Source organism: Wolffia australiana, chromosome 5, assembly GCF_029677425.1.
Source record: "Wolffia australiana isolate 7733 chromosome 5, ASM2967742v1".
NCBI lineage: Eukaryota > Viridiplantae > Streptophyta > Magnoliopsida > Alismatales > Araceae > Wolffia > Wolffia australiana.
The window spans coordinates 7580768-7596210 of record NC_135839.1 but is presented as its reverse complement, the minus strand read 5'-3'; the positions used below and the strand labels follow the sequence as shown (position 1 = coordinate 7596210).

General features: G+C 47.8%; 2 protein-coding genes across 4 annotated transcripts; both read left to right on the top strand.

The window, feature by feature from the left end:
- Positions 1 to 2661, top strand: LOC144703381 (serine/threonine/tyrosine-protein kinase HT1-like). The gene is made up of 4 exons (XM_078575561.1): positions 1 to 102; positions 172 to 528; positions 1753 to 2208; positions 2479 to 2661. Exons 1-4 carry the CDS (start codon positions 1 to 3, stop codon positions 2659 to 2661), a joined length of 1098 nt encoding a protein of 365 aa, XP_078431687.1.
- On the top strand, positions 2539 to 7489 carry LOC144702918 (protein KINESIN LIGHT CHAIN-RELATED 1-like). Of its 3 annotated transcripts, none has more exons than XM_078574942.1 (3): positions 2539 to 2710; positions 4448 to 6094; positions 7231 to 7489. In XM_078574942.1, exons 1-3 carry the CDS (start codon positions 2691 to 2693, stop codon positions 7442 to 7444), a joined length of 1881 nt encoding a protein of 626 aa, XP_078431068.1. In that variant the 5' UTR covers positions 2539 to 2690; the 3' UTR covers positions 7445 to 7489. The 3 variants fall into 3 exon arrangements, with proteins under 3 accessions (XP_078431068.1, XP_078431067.1, XP_078431069.1); XM_078574941.1 differs by having other exon boundaries at positions 4439 to 6094; XM_078574943.1 differs by lacking the exon at positions 2539 to 2710 and adding an exon at positions 3683 to 3888 and having other exon boundaries at positions 4439 to 6094.
- Positions 7490 to 15443: the final 7954 nt, after the last annotated feature.

The following is a 15443-nucleotide window of genomic DNA, read 5'->3' as shown; positions in this document are numbered from 1 at the left end:
ATGAAAGACCCGAACTGCGAGGAAGTGAAGAAAGCTCTCCATCTTTTCTACAGCTTGGAAACAATCAGAGATCATAGCACTTTTAGGAAAACATTCATCAATGTTGTTCGTCATATATTTTCGGATCTTCCTCTTGGATGCCTTTGATTAAGGCCCCATAATTGCTCGCAGATGTTGAACTTTCCTTGCTTCAGGCAGAATGGGAATTTGGTTCGACAAAAAAGAAGGCTTTCTCTCAGAGAATACAATAGGGCAGAGTCTTGGTCAAATTATCTAGTTTCTGATGGGGGAGAAATTAAGGAAGCTGAAGATGAATGGAGTGCAGACATGTCTCAGTTGTTCATAGGGGACAAATTTGCCACTGGTCGCCATAGCCGGATCTACCACGGCACGTACAAGCAGATGGAAGTAGCTGTAAAGATTGTGAGTCAGCCAGAGGAAGATCCCCTTCTGGCTTCGGCTTTGGAGACGCAATTTAAAGCAGAGGTCTCCTTTTTGCTGAGGCTTCATCATCCAAATATCCTTGGAGTAAGATCAAATACTGCTTGAATGAAACTTTTCTTTGTAGCATATTTTTTCATTAAATTTCTTCGACATTTTTCGTTCAAAAAAAAAAAATCTTCGACATTTTTTTCAATAAATGTTTTGTTTATAAGTATTGTAACTTTTCCTTTGGCTCACTCTCTTAGTGATTAATTTTATAATTTTAGGGTAAATAATGAATTTTGGATCTAAGAGAATGAGGAATAGTTATGTCGTGTTTGATTTGTGGGCTCTGGTAGGATCTAATGTTCTATGTTTGCCAATTGTATGTACCCGTTCACTCCGTTGAATTCCCTCATAGTCGCATGCTTCCATAAGAAGCAGCCATAACCCACTTAGATAGAACGAGAACAGACATATTAAGTTTATTATTTGAGAGAACAAAATCTGAATTTCGTTATTTCAGTTAGCTATCTATATGTCATCGTTTCTCCCATATTTATGAGCCCATCCTATTAAGTTAAGGTAAATCCCAGAAATCCAGCCACATATCAAGGGATTTTAGATTTAATGACAATTAAGTGGCGCATCCAGATTCAAAATTATTCTTTCTTATCTATAAATAATGTGGCTACATTTCCAAATCAGGTAAAGATGAATTTATTTTATATCTCTAAATGGGCTGAAATGAAAGAAGTACCCATCACAGGGGTTGGGGATCATATCAAATCACTAAATTCTGCTAAAAGCTATTGCTGGTATCAATGACACTACTTTTTTTGTTGACATGGGCTACCAATCAAGTGCACATGTCGAGTTTAGCCCCTGTCAATGACAGACCTCGTTGACACAGACATTGATGATGATGTTGATGGTTTCGGGGGCAGTTGACATTAACAGCATTAACTCCAGGTATCACGTCGGCATCAATAGGATGACCCAAATAGACAGAGGAAGGTGTCAACCATCATCATCATGTTGATGATTTTTTAGTGGGTGACAATGATGAGCACCCATACTCTGTTGATGTCGCCGTTGACGATGTCATCGTTAAACATCACCCCTCAATGTTGTCAGGATGTGTCGAGCCCCGAGCCCTATGTTTATGACATTTGATTCAAGGCAGAATGTTGGCAATTTCTCCAACATCTTTTATCTCACAAATAAATCCCAGGCACAATCAACTGATTCATGTTTACATTTTTCCTATATCCTTCCTAATTTCCTGACTCAGCTGATGATTTACATACAATTTTTTCTTGGTCCAAGTTCGTGGCGGCGTGCAAGAAGCCTCCGGTCTTCTGCATCATTACCGAGTACTTATCGGGGGGATCCCTGAGAAGATTCCTTCACAAGCAGGAACCCAACTCTGTCCCTCTCAATCTGGTTCTGAAGCTGGCCCTTGACATTGCTCGAGGAATGAGATATCTCCACTCCCAAGGCATCCTCCACAGAGACCTTAAATCCGAAAACCTCCTCCTCGCCGAGGACATGTCGGTCAAAGTTGCAGACTTTGGCATCTCCTGCCACGAGTCGCAGTGCGGGGACTCGAAGAGTTTTACCGGGACGTATCGTTGGATGGCGCCTGAGATGATCAAAGGTAAACGCCACACTCGGAAAGTCGACGTCTACAGCTTTGGCATTGTTCTCTGGGAGATTTTGACTGCATTGATCCCGTTCTCCGAGTTGACGCCAGAGCAGGCCGCTTTTGCCGTTGCCCAGAAGGTATTTAACCCAAAACCTTGGTTTAATTCCTCAATCAAGGGTAAAGATCCTGTTAGTTAAGGTATTGTTGTAATTTTATTTTGATTTTTTGAAAGATAAACAGTCAGCTATTCCAGCTGGGGGCAGAGTTTGATCATCATCCTCAATCTTCAAAGTCTAGATAGGGAGATAATGATTTATCTAATCAAATTATTCATTCTCTATAATAATATGTCTTCTTGTAAGTGTTTCAAACTTTGGTTATAATGGTGGATTTTTCCATTGACACAGAATGCCAGGCCACCGATTCCAGCGCAGTGTCCGCCGATGCTCAGATGTCTTATGGGCAAATGCTGGTCGGCGAACCCAGGAAAGAGGCCGCAGTTTGAGAAGATCGTCGCCATTCTCGAGGGCTGGATGGAAAATCTGCAGCATGATCAGACGTTGTTTCCGGCGCAGAAACCAGCTGGGTAGACTGATCTTATCATATCTTTACCGGTTTCATGTCTATGGATTCCCAGAGGTACTATCTTTATCTTTACTCACTTTTATATCTTTATTTCTGTCTCCATCTCTGTCTTTGTCTCAATGCCAAATCTTTTTCAATCCCCAGCTCTATCTCTTCCTCCATCTCATCTCCATTTCAATTTCCATCTCTATTTTTTTAATTCAAAAAAAAATTTCCTTCTCTATCTTTGTTTACCTCTTTATCTATCTTCAATATCAATTTTTTTCTATCTCTAGTTTCTATCTCTCTCTTCCGCAAAATCTCTCTCTATCTCTACCTCCATCTCATCTCTATTTATATTCTTTGTCTGTCTCTCCCTTTGCCTCTATCTCCATCTCCATCGCCACGTCTGCAACTATCTCATTCTCTGTCTATCTCTCTATCTCTATCTATTTGTAGAAGCCCACTCGAGGAAGCTGAAGCGGGAGAGAGAGGGTGGGGAGAGAGAGAGAGAGAGAGAGAGAGAGAGAGAGAGAGAGAGAGAGAGAGAGAGGGCAGAGTGAGGGAGAGAGAGAGAGAGGAGAGAGAGGGGAAGAGAGAGCAGAGTGAGGGAGAGAGAGAGGCAGAGTGGTACAGTGAGAGAAGAAATACTCCCCTTTCGTCCTCGTCCTCCTCGGTGTCGTCCATCCCCCAAGGCCTTCTCCTTCCTCTTCCTTCGTGATACGTCCCTTTGTAGGAATGTATCAGTACACAGAACAAATTACACAGAAGTCCTCGGGCTTATTTCTATCTTATTCCTACTTCTATTTCTTTTCTCTCTCTCTCTACTTACAAATATCATATTTATGTCTTGTCTGTCTTATGAATATCATACTTATAATTTCTGAAATTTGGAAGTAAATATGCTTTCCTCGATGATAATGACAGTTGGCTTTCTGAATTTTTAAGTAAATCATATGCTTTCCTGTCATTGTCGTGTCATTTCCTGATTTATTTTTCTGTTATCACGGATTAGTTAATGATGACGTGGCACACACTAATCTCAGGGTAGGCCCCGCTTAACCTCCAAAAATCTGAAGATTCTGTTTTTTCCGTTACTCACAAACGAGAGAGAATGAGAGAGACTGCTTCTTCCCCCTTTTCCTCTCTTTCTCTCTCTATCTCTCTCTCTCTTCGTAGCTGTTCTATTATAAATTCAGCGGGATAATTCGCTTCATCGTCAATGCATTGAATCCTCAGACGCTACTCTTCAGGTGGTTAAATTGGCTAAATCAGTTCGTTTACAATGATTTTTCGCGCGAAATCAGGCCTTTGAAATCGATACATTGTCGATGAATTCTTGGACGATCGGATTTTTTAAATCAGTGAATTTTCGACGAATTTGTAATCAATATGTTGACGAAGAATTATCACTCGATCGGATTTCTGAAATCAGCGAGTTTTCAACGAATTTGTTATTAATATGTTGACGAAGAATTATCACTCGATCGGATTTCTGAAGTCAGCGAGTTTTCAACGAATTTGTAATCGATATGTTGACGAAGAATTATCACTCGATCGGATTTCTGAAATCAGTGAGTGTTCCACGAATTTTTACTCGAATTTACGACGAATTTGTACGGTGTTGAAGAATATTTATCACTCGATCGGATTTCTGAAATTAGTGTGTTTCGGAAGAATTTCTTTGCGCTACCGGATTTTTGTGATCGGCTTTCGGAAATCAGTGTGTTTCCGCAGAAGTTCTCTCCCGAATGGAATTTTCAAAATCAGTGTATTGACATAGAAATCTCCCTTGTATCGTAGTGTTTCCAGAGAATTGCAACGAACAGTTTGTCCGGTTCGTCGCGCTTCAATGGAGTCTGCCGATGGCGAGGCGATGGAAATCCGTCGACGGAAAACTCTTGAGAAGGCCGAGGAAAATTCACCGGTAAAAGACTACAATCTCTCAATTTCTCCTCCGAACTCGAAGATTCAACGGAGCAATCCCTTCGAAGATCACTTTTCTCCGGATCCGCCATTCGATCTCGATCACCGATCCGACAATCCATCCGAGACGATGATCTCAGGCGAGGAACCGAAGATCCAAGATCGCAACCGATCCTCAACCAAGAAATCACCAGAAAATCTCGTCGACCGGCGAATCAAGAAACCGATCCCGAACGGCAAGAAACGGAGCAGCACCTTCGGATCCTCGGATTTCTCCGACACCGCTTCAGACAACACCGATCAAGGCCAGTTCATGCTGAATCGCGCCAGAGATCTGATCTCCGCGGATCACCCCAAGCGAGCTCTCGATTACGGACTGCGCGCGGTCAAATTTTTTGAAAATTCCTCGAATTCAAACCTGGCGACGAGCTTGCGCGGTCTCGCAGCCATCTACACCGCTCTCAACCAGCCCGATCAAGCCATCGCCGCTCTCCGAAGATCGATCCAAATCCAAGAACGCGAAGATCAAGAAGATCAAGATCTAGATCAATCGATTTGGAAATTCTCCGCCTTGATGCAGCTCGGAGATGTTTACACCGTGGCAGATGACGTGGACAGCTCCATCGCCTGCTACTCCGCCGGCCTTCAAGTCCAGCTGGCGGCTTTAGGAAGCGACCACCCGAGAGTCGGTGCCACGTGTCGCTTCCTGGCGGAGGTCCACGTGGAAGCGCTCCAGCTGGACGCCGCGGCGGGGCTCTGCAAGACGGCTCTGAACATTCACCGTGGCAGAGGGGAAGAGGAGATGGCCGACAGGACGCTACTCGGGCTGATCTGCGAGATCAACGGCGAGCACGAGGCCGCGCTGGAGCATCTGACGGTTGCGAGGGCTGCCACGAGGGCGGAGGAGGTCGCTGACGTGGACTGCGCTATTGGCGACGCCTGTCTCGCGCTGGCGCGGTACGAGGAGGCCGCCGGCGCGTACCGTCGCGCGATGGGCGCGGGCCGGCGCGCGCGGGGGCTGGGTCGGCTGGCGGGGCTGCGCGCCAGGACGGGCCACGTGGCGGAGGCGAGGGGCCTGGCTGAGCTGGCGGCGAGGCAGTATGGGAGGGAAGGGGGTGACATGGCGGGGGGGCTGGCTGAGCTGGCGGCGGTCTACGTGGCGGCGGGCGTGGCGGCGGAGGGGGTGAGGCTGCTGAGGTGGGCCGTGAGGGCCTGTGAGGGCGGCCCAATAGCAGTGGCCGGGTTGGAGGCCCAATTGGGGGTGGTTTTGTATTGGGCCGGGGAGTTTGGTGAGGCGAGAGATGTGCTGGAGAGCGCTGTGGGGAAGATGGGGAGGGGGGGGAGGGTGCCTGTGGTGTTGGCCTTGGCGTTGAACCAGCTGGGGTTGGCATGTGCGCAGCTGTCGGAGGTCGCGGCGGCGGCGAGGGCGTTTGCCCGGGCTAGGGCGATCATGGAGCGGGTGCGGGGGCCTTGCCATCCTGAGACCCTTGATATCTGCGGCAACCTCGCCGCCACCTATGATGCCATGGGCAGGTACAATTCTGTCCATTTATCCATCCATCCATTCATTTATCCATTTATCCCGTTATACATTGATCCATCCATCCATTTATCCAATTATTTAATTATCCATTATTCATCCATTTACCCAATTATCTATCTTCCATTTGTCTATTTATCCATATATCCATCCATCCATTTATCCAATTATTCAGTTGTCAATTAATCATCCATTTGCCCAATTATCTGTTATCCATCCATTAATTTATCCATTTATTTATTTGTCCATATATCTGTCCATCCATCCATTTATCCATACATTCAACCATCCATTTGTCCGTTTATGGATTCATCCATTCATTTATCCATTTACTTGTCCATTTTCCACCCATTTATCCATCTATCAATTTTATTGACAAGTGATATATTTAGTTATCTTTGTACATATCTATCCATATAACTCAACAATATTTCTAAACCACCAATTTATCTTATTTATAAATCTATCTTGCTATCAACTTTATTCAATTGTTTCTTTACATTCGTCTATCTCGTTATAAATGCGTAATTATGTTTTTCTTAATTTATAACTAACTTGCTATTTTGTCTATTCTATATATTTTTTATACCCATTTTTCCTTCTTCTTTGTATTATCTAGATATTTATTCAACTAAATATCTTTCCGATCTCTATACATATAATATCTGATTTTATCTTTGTACATATGATACAAATATCTAATTACTATCTTATTGTCTGTATTATCTACTACCTATCTATCCAATTAAATAATCTTTCCAATCTCTCTATCAGTTGTATCTATGATTCACTCCATCGTGTGTGAAATCTAGTATCTGTAAAAAAAATGATCCCTCCAAAACAAATCTAATAATTTTTATGTTCCCATCTATTTTGGATATGAAAAGAAAGTATCTATCCATCCAACTAAAAGAATATTTCCAATTCATTTATCTACATTCCATCTATATGTATATATTTAATATCACTGTAAATATTTATATCCAGTTAATTTTCCTGATATACACATACACATCCATCTTATGGACTTCTCTATGCATCTATTTGTTGATCTCTACCTTTCTCTTTCTCTCTATATATTTATATATGTGTGTGTATATAATAGATGGTGGGGGAATGGTGATGGCAGGTGGGAGGAGGCTGCTCAGATATTGGAGCATGTGGTGAGTGTTAGAGAAGAGAAGGCGGGGACGGCAAATACGGAGGTGGAAGGGGAGAGGAGGAGGTTGGGGGAGCTGCTCAAGCTTTGTGGGCGGGTCTGGAACAGGAAACCCCTCACTCTTAACACTCTCTTTGCCCAAGATCCTACTGAACTGCACAACCCAAAAAGTACTTGTATATGAGTCTCAAAGTTTGGTCTGCATAATAGAATTTGTTATTATTCTCTCTCTCTCTCTCTCTCTCTCTCTCTCTCTCTCTCTCTCTCTCTCTCTCTCTCTCGCGTGCGCGCGCTCTCTGGTGTGGGACAAGTAGGGAAGGTGATACGAACCCAACGAGAGGGGTCTGGCGGAATGGACGTCGCCGGAGGGAGCCAGGCACATCTTTGTGATATTTCTTGGCTGCCCTCAAAAGAGAACTGTTTTACTTAAAGGGATTACAAAAGGTCCAAAGGACCTAAATGCCCCTATTGGGCTAAATGATGAACAGGACCTAGATACGTCAGGGTCGTATCAGAAGGTTGTTGTCCAGTCTCAGTCTGGATTTAGCAAAGAACCTAACTTCTAGACCTGTGGTGCGGTCTGGTTGATCTCGATCTGATCATGTTTACTACTCAATGTTAAAGTCAAAGTCAAAAATTCTATGTCCTGGTTTTGAACACAAATGAAGAGTTCAAGGTCAATATTAAAATATAATCATACAATATTTCTTGTGGAATCAATACAATAAATCAAACTAAATTTTGACGTTTCTTATAGGTATTAAGTCAATCTGGAAAATCACACCATTTTCAATAGATTCCACTAAACTCAGTCTCCCTCACAAGTTAATAACATTTCTCATAAAGTGGTTTTATTGGATTTGGAAGGCCAAATTCTATTGGAATCGACTCATAGATCGCCGAAAACAGATCAATATAGCTCACTCTGAAAGAAATTAAAGATTCGAGGTAAGTTTTATTTCCGAATTTTATTCTCGTAATTTTGGGCACTACACGAAGCCAAATATTGTCAAATTGGGACTTGGATTGTTCATCTTTGGGCAAAGAACGATAAGGTACAATTTATTTTTCATTTACTTATCATTTTAGTATGTAAATTTTGATTTTCAAACGCCCTCGTCGTAAGTTCAAAAGAAAACCATTTCGCGGCCTGCAATCCAATGCGGGCCGCAGAGGCAACGGCTCTTTCGAGCTGGACGTCTGACGTGTCAACCATGTCAAACGGCCAGCTCGCCCATCCAGGCGAGCTGCCGTCGCCAACTCACCCTCCATCTGACGTGTTAGCCACGTCAGATAACGGTGAGCTGGCCGCGACACCGCCTGGATCCATCCAGGCCGTCGAATCCGACAGCCTTGATGGATCCAACGGTCTTCCAACAAGAAAATCGAAAAAAAAAAGCGAAATCACAAAAAATCAAAAAAAATTATAAATTTCATCATTGCCTGCCATCAATGTTGAAGTCGCACTTTGTCCATCTATCTGGACCGTTGGCGAGACACGTGTCGCGCAGCCAACGGTCCAGATGATGGACCCGCGATGGACCACCAACGCAATCCAAAAAAAGAGCCGTTGGCATTTACTGCCGACGGCTCTTTATATCTACCCGAAATGATTCCTGCATCCACATCAGATCCGACGGCTAGTAGGGAATCCAGCCGCAATTTGGATCCATCGCTAGCCGTCGGATCGAAAGAATCCGCCCACGTGTATGAAGAATGCGGCGCATCAAATTTGGCGGTAAGTACACCGCTAGCGGCGCCCACTTTTGTTGAGCATTCAACGGTGTTACCGCCGTTAGATTATTCCGGAGAACACCAGATGGAAGGCTGCGATAACGCCACGTTGCCTCCTTCTTTGATTTTCGAAAATTGTGATGACGTGGCCGCCCCGATTCTGGCTTTCACGGCTCCACCTGGCACAAACGAGGAGGTCCTATTGGACCAAATAGATTTCTCTGCCCAGTCAGTGCCGACTGGGCAGGCTGACAAGGCCACGTCCGACCGCGTGGACTCGGCGGACGACGGCCGAGTTGACCGGGTCGACTCAGGCGCCCCAGCCCGAGCCGAGCCGGTCGACTCGCCCAAACCGGTCTGAGTCGACCTGGTCCGAACTGACCCAGTCGACCAGGCCATTCAAGGCCGAGTTGACTCGGTCAAAACAGGGCCGAGATGAACAGGTCGCCCTGGTCAAACAGGACCCAGCCGAAGAGGTTGACTCAGTCAACCAATACGCGGTCAACTCTGACCGAGTTGACCCGGTCAACTCTGACATATTTGACCCGGTCAACTCTGACCAAGTTGACTCGGTCAACCAAGACCTGGTCAATCCTGATCGGGTTGACTTGGTCAACTCTGACCGAGTTGATCTGGTCAACTCTGATTGAGTTGACTTGGTCAACCAAGACTGGTCAACACTCATCGAGTTGACTTGGTCAACTATAACCGAGTTGACTTGGTCAACTATAACCGAGTTGACTTGGTCAACTCTAACCGAGTTGACCAGGTCAACCAAGACCCGGTTAACCGTGATCGTATTGCCTCAGTCGACTCAGCCAATCTGGATCGAGACAAGCAGACCGACCCGGTCAACCATGACCGAGTGCGAGACGAGCAGGTCAACCATGACCGAGTCAACCAGGCTGACCCAGTCAACCGTGACTGAGTCAACCCGGTTGCCTCGGTTGCCTTGACCAATGTCAACCCGACTGATAGCATGGAGGACCACAACGCATCGCAGACGCAAGGACCAGCGCCTAAGGAGCAACAAGATGAACGAGTACAACTGAGGACATGGGCGGCGCGCATTGCGGGACTTGCACACACGGGCGCTACAACCACGAGTACTACACCCCCGCTTCCCAAACTCGCATCCCCCCCCCCCACCACTATGATGCTTCGACCCCCAAACGGGGGTACACTGACTCGGAGGGTGTGCGCGCAATAACCTTCTCCAAGGAGGAGGTCTCGCGGATGGCCGCACCATTTGCTTTCACACTGATTGGGCGATTCACTACGAAATACCCACTCATTGACGATATTACCAAGGTATATCTAGCACCGGGACACTTCCTCGGCCCGGTGGTTATTAGCGCATGCAACCATCGGAGTGTCTTCATCCGCTTCCAATTGGAAGACGACTTTAGGAAGGCCTGGAGTCGGACTACATGGACGATCAGTGGCTCCACCATGCACACATATTGTTGGACGGCTGAATAGACGAGTACCACCCGGGAGCACTGTCCCCACTCCGTGCCGGTATGGATAGGCTTCCCAGGGTTACGACCCCATCTCTTCACGCCGACTGCTCTTGAATCTCTAGCTGGTGCAATAGGAACATTTATACGTCTTGATAGGGACGTACATTTGTTTAACCGCCCTGGATATGCACGGGTATGTGTTGAGATTGACCTCCTTGAGCCCATTCACCGCATGGTACTTATTAGGAACGGGGATGAGTTGATCCGTCAGCCGATCGTGTATGAGAACCTTCCACAGTTCTGTACACATTGTACCCTCCTCGGCCATACTATCCACACATGCCGCCAAAAGGCGTCACAGACCACACCAACTCCTATAGAGGAGTACCTCCCCCCTTTGCCGTATAACGATTACATACTAGCGGCAAGGCCCACTACCCACGACCGTCGCCCTACACAGAGGCCACCCCAGACTGGCCGCCATACCCTTGTAGCGCAGGGAGCGCCTAGTGCTCCGCCCTCACAAGGGCCCCTGCTGTCTAAGCCTGTCTCGGCCAAGCTTGGCCAGCCTACATCACAGTGGGTGAAGAGGGTCGCTAACAAGCGACCTCCAACCCTAGCCCCGGAGACATCCCCTACTAGAGCTCGGGCGGGCAAAGGTAAAGAGGTAAGGGCTCCCCTCACCTCAAATACCTTCGCCTTATTAGATGTGCTAGAGAGACACGAAGGAGATGGCACGGAGGTCGCGGATACTCACTCCACTATTCCATCCACCCGTCCTTCATCCTCGACTTCCCACGCACCCCAACCTTCCCCGCCCCCATACCATCGCCCCCTCCCAACCACTCCCACCCTAGTATCTTCCCCATCATCCCTGCCTACCCGTTCGTCTCCCTCACCTGATCATCATACATCTTTGCCTCGCTCCCCCCGATCCCCTTGCTCCCCTCCACCTCGCTCCCACTCACCCCCTCCCCCTCTCTCCCACTCACCCCCTCCCCCGACACTACCCACCCCTTCTTCTCCACCCTGCCCGCCACACATCCCCATCTTTGACGTACCGTCCCCCCCTAACCACCCCCCCCCCCCCCACCGGATATCCTCACCTCCTTGCCCGACCTCCACCCATCACATATACCTTTCGAGCGGGAAGGATGCTTGACTAACACTCAAGCACCAATCTCTAGTTCCGAGGACACTTGTGGAGATACTAGCGGCCACACGTCCACAGGAGACGAGGACTATGTCGCCTCCCTCTCTGAGGAGTTAGACGTGGAAACTTCCCCTTTACCAGGTCATCACTCGGATACCCCGGATCCACGTCGCATCTATAACACCCGATCGAGGGTGCGTCACGCAAGTCGATAGTTCTATGATTCCAAGTCTTGTTTGGAATTGTAGAGGGATCGGAAACCCTCTAACCCAGTCACACCTCCTCTCCCTAGTCAATAAGTACAACTTGGGAATAGTTGGACTTATTGAACCGATGATTACATCGGATTGCTCCAATTCCATTGCGGGGAAACTCAGAATGGATCATGTTTATTGTCATCCCTCGAATAAGCTCTGGCTCCTATGGAAGCGGGACTATTCGATGGACCTACTAGCTGAAGGGAACCAGTACACCACTTCTGACGTAGCAACCTCCCCAAAGCCCTATAGGATTACTATAGTCTATGCCTCACATAGACACTTAGTGCGGGAGGCCTTCAGGGGGAACTCGCCTTACACATTCACTCTCACTCACATCTTGAAGACCTCCCTTGGTTTCTAGCTGGGGATTTCAACTGCATACGGACAGTCAGCGAACGCCAAGGGGGGCGGCAACTTGGCCAAGCTCGATGCAAGCGTTCAACGATTTTATCCACCAGACATCACTTGTCGAGCCTCCGACTATCAGTGAGAAGTGGACTTGGTGCAATCAGCGTCAGGCTGATGCGCGTATGTACCAACAGATCGACCGTTGTTTCACCAATAGTGCGGCGCTGATGCAGTACACCATCGTGATTGAGCTCCTCCTGCGCTATTATTCGGATCACTCACCGATCCTCCTTCTCCCGGACTCGAGTAATCGAGTTCGCCGCACACCATTTCGCTTCCAAGCCATGTGGTTAGAGCATAATGACTTCCGTCGTTTTGTACACAATCATTGGCATGGAACGATCCCGACATCACCTATGGAGAATTTTCAGCTATCGCCTGAGGAATCTCAAACTCCACCTGAAGTGGTGGAATCGACATGTCTTTGGAGACGTCCACGCGCCAGTCGAAGCACTCAAGATAGAACTAGCTGCCGTCGAGCGACAGTTGCAAGATGTCTGGACGGACGACGTGGGAGAGCACCACACTCAACTAAAGGAGCAGCTTGAGACCGCCATGCGGCGCCAGGAGATTTTCTACCTCTAGAAATCGCGTATCCAATGGCTACGCGAAGGTGATAGAAACACACGTTTCTTTCACGCCTCGATCCGCCACAGAGCCAGACCCAATTATACGACTCTACTAGAGACGTATAATCAGGACCCCGCACAACTGGCAGACACAGGAGTGGCGTTTTACCGCTCGCTCCTATCCTCACAACCCACTTTGGTGAGTGAGGACCTTCTCGCTTCTATCCCTAACTTGGTGACCGACTAGGACAGTGCCCTCCTCACAGCCCTACCCACTCGAGCAAAGATCAAGGAAGTCGTCTTTTCCTTAGCTAGGAACAAAGCCCCCGGACCGGATGGATTCTCCGCGGAATTCTATACGGCCTGTTGGGACATCGTAGGCACCGATTTGGTGCTAGCTATCAAGGAAGTGTTTACGCGTAAAGTCTTCCCTCGTAGTTGGAAATCTACTTTTTTGGCACTCATACCAAAAGTGGCTCTTCCAACTACCTTCCGAGACTTTCGTCCCATTAGTCTATGTAATGTATGCTATAAAGTTGCATCCAAAATCATTACTAACAGACTAGGGAACCTCCTGGAGCGACTCATCTCGCATGAGCATTGTGGTTTTGTCAAGGGTCGACAGATCCATGACAACATCATGCTTGTGCAAGAGCTAGCCCAATCCTTGGACGCCCATATCCCGGGCTCAAATGTCATCATCAAACTGGATATGGAGAAGGCCTTTGATCGAGTCGAGTGGAATTTTCTCACCCTAGTGTTGTGCCGTTTTGGTTTCAACACTGAGTTCATCGATCTTGTCGATGCTTGCATAAGAGAGAATCACTTCTCTCTTTTGATGGATGGAAACTCCACTGGATTCTTCACGGCCACGAGAGGTCTTCGGCAAGGCGATCCTATCTCGCCTACCCTTTTCATATTGATGGAAGAGGTCTTCAGTCGATCACTCACCCGTACGATCGATCGCGGCCTCATCCAATCGTACTTTACGAAAAGGGGATGCCCGATCCTCTCACATTCTCTATTTGCAAACGATGCTATCCTCTTCCTCAAAGGATCTAAAAAGTCCATTAAGGAACTTATGAGTGTCCTTACGACATACGAGCAAACTTCGGGCCAACTCGTAAACGCCTCGAAGAGTAGCTTTATAGTTGGTCCCTCCACTACTATAAAGCGCACTCAGATCATTCGGCACTACACTCGATACTCACGAGGATGTCTTCCTTTTGAATATCTTGGATGCCCTATCTTTTTGGGACCCCCGAGGCGTCATTACTTTGATACCTTGTTGGGTAAACTCCGAAAGAAACTAGAGGGATGGAAACTCCGTTTCCTATCACCTGGTGGGCATATCCAACTTATTCGACACGTCCTCATGAGTATCCCATTGCACATGCTGGCGGTTCATTCACTATCTTCTACGGTCCTCTGCTCAGTGGAACGGCTATGCGCACGTTTTTTATGGTCAGGTCACCTCGAGGGAGAGTACCGCCAGCATTGGGTTTCTTGGGAGAAAGCATGTCGGCCAACAGACAAAGGGGGTCTAGGGATCAGACGCCTCACGGACGTCCAGGACATGCTCCAAAAGAAGCTCGTATGGCGAGTGCGCACCACATACTCATTATTGGGTTGTTTCATTTACGCCAAGTATGGCGAGTGGGCCCATCGTGAGGTTGACATTCGGGATCCTCGGCGATGGCGGCAGTGGCTCCGCCACTGGCTTCAGCTGGCCCAGGTCACCCGCTGGCACATTGGCCGAGGTGAGATTAGCGCCTAGTTTGATACCTAGCGTGCTGACGAACCACACGCGCGCCATCCACAGTTTGTCCCACATGAGGTGCGACTAACAGTGGCACAACTGCTTAGGGGGAACACCCAACACCTACTGCAGGAGCATGGCCTCCCTCTTGATACGTTACGTGAGGTCTAGAGAACCTCACTCGGGTCCACTCCCGACTTTGCCATTTGGACGCTCACACCCAAAGGCACATACTCGTGCAAATCTTCATGGGAGCATTTCTGGGAGAAATCCCCTATCGAGCTCTGGGGTTGTCGCATCTGGCATCCGGCGATCCTTCCTCGAGTCTCCTTTTTCCTCTGAAGACTCTTGCATCGCGGCCTACCGATTGATGATCGCGTGACTCGTAGAGGTTACTCTCTCGGTTCCCGCTGTCACTGTTGTCTCACAGCTCCACACAGTGAGACCATGGACCACCTCTTCTTCCAGAGTGAGACAGCACTCGCATGTTGGCACGTCGTCACTGACTGTTGTCGTCCACTGACCCCGTTTGAGTGTTTTGGCAAGTTTCTTACCTCACCAACACGCTCTACACGGAGCCCCATCCTACACATCGCCATAGCTTATCTACTATGGGAGATATGGAAAGGGCGAAATTCCTCTCGTTTTGTAGGTACGCCCATGCGCATCGTGGATATCATGCATCGAGTTCAGCTGTGGCTAAGGCGCATTTTCCATCTACTTCCCCCTCGCGCCATCAGATCCACACTCGCTTGCGACCTCCTCCGCTCCGTGGGCATTCCGGTGACACTCGCCCTGATCCGCATTCAGTATCGGGTTGTTTATTGGCTACCACGG

Excerpts from the sequence above, each read along its gene's own strand:
- LOC144702918 (XM_078574941.1), top strand. The coding sequence starts at position 2,691 with ATGTCTATGGATTCCCAGAG. Across the intron at positions 2,711-4,438 it reads ATGTCTATGGATTCCCAGAG|TGTTTCCAGAGAATTGCAAC; the intron begins GTACTATCTTTA and ends CTTGTATCGTAG. Across the intron at positions 6,095-7,230 it reads ACCTATGATGCCATGGGCAG|GTGGGAGGAGGCTGCTCAGA; the intron begins GTACAATTCTGT and ends TGGTGATGGCAG.
- LOC144703381 (XM_078575561.1), top strand. The coding sequence starts at position 1 with ATGAAAGACCCGAACTGCGAGGAAGTGAAGAAAGCTCTCCATCTTTTC. Across the intron at positions 529-1,752 it reads ATCATCCAAATATCCTTGGA|TTCGTGGCGGCGTGCAAGAA; the intron begins GTAAGATCAAAT and ends TCTTGGTCCAAG. Across the intron at positions 2,209-2,478 it reads CTTTTGCCGTTGCCCAGAAG|AATGCCAGGCCACCGATTCC; the intron begins GTATTTAACCCA and ends CCATTGACACAG.